The sequence below is a fragment of the Rhincodon typus genome, unplaced genomic scaffold (assembly GCF_021869965.1).
Source record: "Rhincodon typus isolate 14 unplaced genomic scaffold, sRhiTyp1.1 hic_rhity00002454, whole genome shotgun sequence".
NCBI lineage: Eukaryota > Metazoa > Chordata > Chondrichthyes > Orectolobiformes > Rhincodontidae > Rhincodon > Rhincodon typus.
Window position 1 is genome coordinate 18,028 of NW_025968092.1, and position 6,377 is coordinate 24,404.

The following is a 6,377-nucleotide window of genomic DNA, read 5'->3' on the forward strand; positions in this document are numbered from 1 at the left end:
GGACCCGAACCGTTAACTCTGTTTTCTCCTCCACAGATGCTGCCAGACCTGCTGAGCTTTTCCAGCAACTTTGTTTTTGTCCCTATCCGACAATGTTCCTTCTATCGACGTTCTAAGTTAATACACATGACTATATTATCCAATTGTATTCAAATCTATACATATGATTATAAGATCTAATCAAATGCAATAAATGTTCAAAAGAGCACATTATCCAATCAAACTGTCATGTTCACATCTGTTGACTACGCGTACATACCTAGTGATGATCAAAACTTTTCACTGTCCGTTTACCCTCTTGCATGTTATTCTTGAATGCAAGTTTAACTTACATCATAAAATGCAAACCCTCTGAAAGTTATTCAAGCAAAAGTATTTGTTGAAGGTGAATATGCACAATGCTGATTCTCCTTCATTAGTCAGGGTGTGTTCATTGATCCCATGCCACCAACAGACAATTCCATTTGAAGGGAACATTGGTCAGAGAATTGTCAGGACAGATTATTGAATTTACCCTGGAGTCTTTACACATGGTAGGATTGCTGTCAAACATACAAAGGACTGTCTTATTCATGACTCAACAAACCAATTGCCACCAAATTAAACTAAGCAATGGCTTCTCTTCCTGTACCCACACTATTGGCCATACATTCTTCTTTGAGCTCCCTCCTCTTCCTTATTCACACACTGAGACAATAAGCAGTTTCTTCATGGTATACATTTCAATGGTGTTCCTTCACTGTTCAGAAATGCAAATTATAGTGCAGTTCTGCAATTCATTTGTTTAATTATACATAACTTGAGCTTTGTAATTCTAATCTTGGACATAATGTGTTTGTTTTTTAATCATCCACGGGATGTTAGAGCAAAAAGCAGTACAGCAAGGAACAGGCCCTTTGATCTACCAAGACTGCACCAACACATGACACCTTTCCAAGCTAAAAACCTTCTGCCTCTACACTGTCTATAGCTCTTCGTTCCCTGCCTTTTTATCGATCTGTCAAGATGTCTCCTAAATGTTGCTATTTTATTTGCTTCTACAACCTCCTCCAGCAGGGCATTCCAGTTACTTATTACCCTGTGCTGGTAATCTGTTGGTAATTGTTTTCAAACTCTTGCATCTTCTTCTCAGTGGAAGAGAGTATAACCGGGGTGGGAGGGATCTTTGATTATGTTGGCCGCTTTCCTGAGTCAGCGGGAGGTATAGATGGAGTCAGTGGAAGGAAGGTTGGTTTGCATGATGGTTGCGTGATCTCCTTTAAACTCACCCCTTTTTACCTTAAACTTGTGTCCCCTAGTAATTTACATTTCAAAACTGGGAAAAAGACTCTGACTATCCATTCTATCCATGCCTGTCATAATTTTGTAAACTTCTATCAAGCCGTTCCGCATCTTTTGACAAACCGAGTTTGTCCAATCTCTCCTCATAGCTACTAGTCTCCAAACCAGGCGACATTCTGGTAAACGTTCTTGTACTCTCTCTAAAGCCTCTATCTCCTCTGGTAGTGTGGTGACCAGAACTGTATAATAACAATATTCCAAATGTGGCCTAACTAAAGTTCTGTACAGCTGCAACATGACTTGCCAATTTTCATACTCCATGCCCCAACCAGTGAAGCCAAGCATGCCATATGCCTTCTTGACCACCTTATCCACTTGTGGTACAACTGTTGACATAGTTGACAAAGCCAACATTTATTGCCCATCCCCATTTCCCTTGATTGAATGGTTTGCAAGGGTATTTCAGAGGACAGTTCAGAGTCCGCTGTAGTCGCTTGTGGGCTGGGTGAGGATCGAGTGAACTAGATGAGATTTTACAACTGTTTGGTTGGTGAATGGTCACTATGACTGATTCAAGCATTTTTTGTTCATTCCAGATTTATTTGTTAACTTTGTGTAAATTTCCAAAATGCTGTGGTGTGGTTTGAGCTCTTGTATCTGGATCATTAGTTCAGGTCTCTGGATCACCAGTCTAGTAATATAATCAATCTTGCTGTTTAGATTTACTGGATCTTTCTAGATCATTTCTAATTATCAAGGCATGATTTTGGTTAAATGTTTGGTCACAGTGAACAATCAAAATAAATAATGTGTTAACTACAATGATGTCATTGGTAAATAAAGTTAATTTGTTTCTAATCTCTCTCAGCCAAAAGCATAAATAATAAAAAGGTCATTTCAAAATGATTAATGAAATCTTTGTATTTTCCCGTTAAGCAACGGAGAGTGAGAGTCCTTTGTCACAGCCATCAATATGCACAGCTTCTGTTGTGGAGAAGCCAAAAAGTGCGGATAATGATGACAATCCTGAACTGGAAGCTAGAGAAGTGGAAATCATGCGACAATCTTCGGTTATTAAAGAGATGCTTGGTATTCGGTTGCCAGCCAAAGATCCAGCTCAGAGTACAGCGAGCACGAACTTGAGGAATGCAACTGCCTCACCAAGTTGTAAAGAAGTGAATAATCACAGTGAAAACAGACTTCAGACTGAACAGTTTGATAACCTTGCTGCCTCAGAAAATACAACAAACACAGAAGACTTGGGAACCATCAAAGACACACTTGCAATTGAAAGAAGCGTGCCACAGAATACATTCAATGGAGTGGACCGTACTGATACTGCTCCACAAAGCTCTCCTTTGACGATTGATGTACCAAGTCACACTAGCACTTTAAACTCTTCAGAATCTTGTAACATCATCATACCCAACTATAACCAGACTCTGGATTCCAGTAAAACATTGCACAATATAGCTGGGGCACCGGTGAAAGAAAGAACTTGCTCTTCTGTTGAAAGTTGTGCTAATGATCAATTACTCCGAGATGTTATAGAGACACAGAGGAGGAGAGTAAGTGTTAGAAGGTTGGTGAGTGAGAGGGAGATTACAAGCAATTCCGATTCCGAATGTCTAGGCGATGTGAAATCTCTATCCCCAAGTGATGAATCTAGAAGGCAATTGAAACCTCAAGCTATCTTTAATCAAAACTGTGCATGCAACCTGAAAGCTCAACAAAAGCAGAAGGAGTGTGATCGGTCCAAGGACTTTATTGCTACTTCTGAAAGATCTGATTGTGGCCTTACAGAATCTCCTTTTACTGTCAGAGACTTTTCAGAAAGTTTGGATATTAAAATAAAAACAGCCACTAGAGATTTTTCTGGAAGCAAAAAGGTGTCCAGGATAAGTTGTAATGCCAGCAGCCAGAAGATCAAAAGGAAAAGGAACATGCACGGAGAGGAATCTGAAGACAGAGATTCGGAAGATGGGGATTTCAGAGTGAAACGAAACAGCCAAAGTGGGCCCTGGCACATGCGGAACGTTGATGTGAATCATTCAGCACACATTTTGGAAGAAGAGACGAGTGACAGTGATGCCCCTGTGCCTCGGACTATTAAAATCCCGGATCTTTTTGGAAGACCGAAAGTCTACCAAAACTTTACTGTCACTGCAGAGATGCGGCAGAAATCTGATGAGGCAGCAAGATGCAGAAGAATCACCAGAACATTCTGTAATTGGCACGAGGAGAGCACTGCTGTTCAACATTCAGGAGAGTGCAACTGGAATGCAAATTACTGCAGAAACACAAGTCCTGTTGAAAAAATTCTAAACTTGGAGTATATAAATTTTTCTCGGGATCTCAAGAATGTAGTGAACAGAGCAAATGTTGGACTATTCACAAGCCCCATCTCATATTCCAAGGATGGAAATAAAACAGCCTTGAGGAGGAGAAATATCCAAATGGTTTCCAGTGAGAGACTAACTGGGAGGGGGAACCCACTGACTGTGACAATATCGTGCCAAAAGGTTGAGCACAGCAATGGGAAGCGGTTGCACAATAAAACCTGGCCACCTCATTGGACTAATGGAGAGGATGAGGCTTGGGAAACAGAAACTGTTACATTTTCTAAACCAAAATGTTACACAAATTTCATAAAGAGTCACAAGAGGCCATGTGGTCAATCTCACGCTATGATTCACGATTCAGCAGAACCTGCAGATAGGATGCCAAGGAAATCATGTTGCATCAGGGACAAAGGATCTCTTCTTCATGATGAGCTGCTAAATGCAAAACGGAAGGAATATAAAGAGCTTCAGGGTGATGGGAGGAAAAGAACTGATCCATTTTTGTGCTTAATAACTGAGTTATGCAGTAACTTACACCAAAATTTGAGGGAAGTTGTAAAAGAATCTTGGAAAGGCACTTTCAACTTTTATGTCTTTGAAACAAATTCTGATCCATTTTTTAAGGAAATTAAGGTAATTGTACTATTCACTATTTTCTATGTAGAGTATATTAGAAACAAATCTCACTGCGTCAATCCCTCCCCATTGCGACCCATTCTATGTTCCATTACTTAGATCTATAATGAAAACCTGACAATGTAAACTTACTGTGTTGTAACTACATCCTCCTGCCACTGGGAACACTGCAGTGCCACTACTTGTCGGAGATTAGATAATGAGTGACAAGTTTCTGCAATAGATGTAGGAGTTTGTCATAGAAATATGTGATTAATGTGACTTTAAACTGAGATCTGAATTATGTCCAATTATTCTCTGCACTCTAACCTTCTTCTGCTTAGGATTCTCTTCCAGAGATATAACACCACAGAAAACTGACTTCAATTATTTAAATAGGACACATATGTTCTATGTACATTTCCTGGTTCAACTGTAAAGCAAAGAATTTTGGTTTATGTAATGCCTTTCACAAGCTCCACGTGTTCTACAGCATTTAGGGCAGTAAATTACTTTTGTTGTGTAGCCTCTGAAGCTCTGGGTACACAGTAGGATTTTGCAAATTGATTGGGGTGAGGTGTGGGAAGAGGCAGGGGTGGCGAAAGTTGGTTGAAAGCTAACAGGAAATCCTTGCTGTGCTCCTGAAAAGTGCCCTGGGATGATAGACTATGTACAGGTCCTAGTTTGATGACTGTTCTTCCAGTATTACAGAGCTCCCTTATTTTCCTCACTGAACTGTTAGCCTGGATCATAGGCTGAACTCCTGAAAGGGGTCTGAAATTACTATCTCTGAAATTATGAATGCTTTGGTCAACTTTTCGACACAACATTGTTACATCAATGGGTCCCTCCTCCCAATTAGTCTGAGACCCTCAGTTTCACCCACAGAATCAGCCCGAACTGTGTTATGTGCAGCATTTAAGTAACACCACCATTGACTGGAGGCTAACGTTTCTAAACGTAAAACCTTGTATTAGTCATTCCCATCCTATCCTGTAGAGGCACACTAAAGTTTCAAACCACTCTGTGCTTTGTGCTCCCTGATTTGCTTGGGTTTGCTGTTCAATAAGGAAAGTAGCTTTACAGCTATATGTGTGAAAAAGGAAGAATTTATGCTGAAAAAGGCAAAGGCAATCTGAGCACAAAGCCCACCATGCAAGTCCTGTCAGGATTTGAAGGTTAAGGTCCAATTGTGCTGTGACCCACGGAGTGAGATATTAGGAACAGAGGATAGCATGCACTGATCAGAGGATAGCATGCACTGCTTGGACATATGGTGAAGGCAGATTCAGTTGAAGCATTTTTGGATAGTTATGGTGTGGACAGAGCTGGGGAAAATGCAGGTGATAAGCACTAGATAATAGATCCACAGTAGATAATATAGTCAGTACAGGTGCAATGGGCCGACTAGCCTTAACCGTGCTGTAATAATTCTGTGACATGAATCAACAACAGCCTGATGTAGGTAAGGTGTTGTGAATATGATTATTGACCGATATCCTAGATTCATCCATCACCATCCCTTGGTGTGTCCTTGTTATACAGATGGGACCATGCCCAATAGGCACAAGTCAGGATACAATGTTCTGGCTCTGTGTAACCCATTTCTATTATATGTCTCTTCAATGGGAGCTGATTGCATCTGCACACCCTGGGTCCAGTTATCCTCCAGGATAACTGTTTTAAATTCATGGATGAGAGTTGCTCTGGTTAGGCCGACTTTTATTGCCACCCACCACCACCAACTGCTCTAGACAAGGTGCTGGTGAGCCTTCTCCTTGAAATGCTGCAATCACCCACGGTGTGGTTAGGGAGTAAGTTCCAGGATTGACTGTGCTGCAGTGAGGGAGTGACAATATCTGAAGATGATGTGTCTCAGTCTTGACTCAGTGTGTAAGATGCCAGGGTGAGTTACTTAATATGTAAATTATCATTGGTTTTGGAATATGAGGAAGATCGATTCTTGAAACAGCACCATGTGCGTGGAACACTCACATTCACTTAATCCTACAGATTTAGAAAGACATTGCTAGGTGTTCATAACGCACTATTCTATTTTATTTTAGTTCTATGTGTTTAAAGTAGCCATAGTCCCAGAGGACCAAGGGGCTGCTCTCACATTAGATAGAGACAGCACAG

The 6,377-nt window shown here is 40.8% G+C and overlaps 1 protein-coding gene across 1 annotated transcript in view; it reads left to right on the forward strand.

The window, feature by feature from the left end:
• LOC109913621 overlaps positions 1-4,256 on the forward strand; it is a gene marked incomplete at both ends in the record, with an annotated part of 16,863 nt that extends 12,607 nt beyond the window's left edge. Inside the window, one exon of the mRNA XM_048593190.1 lies at positions 2,218-4,256. Coding sequence (XP_048449147.1) covers positions 2,218-4,256 — 2,039 coding nt within the window. The remainder of the gene's footprint in view (positions 1-2,217) is intronic.
• Between the last annotated feature and the right edge of the window lie 2,121 nt (positions 4,257-6,377).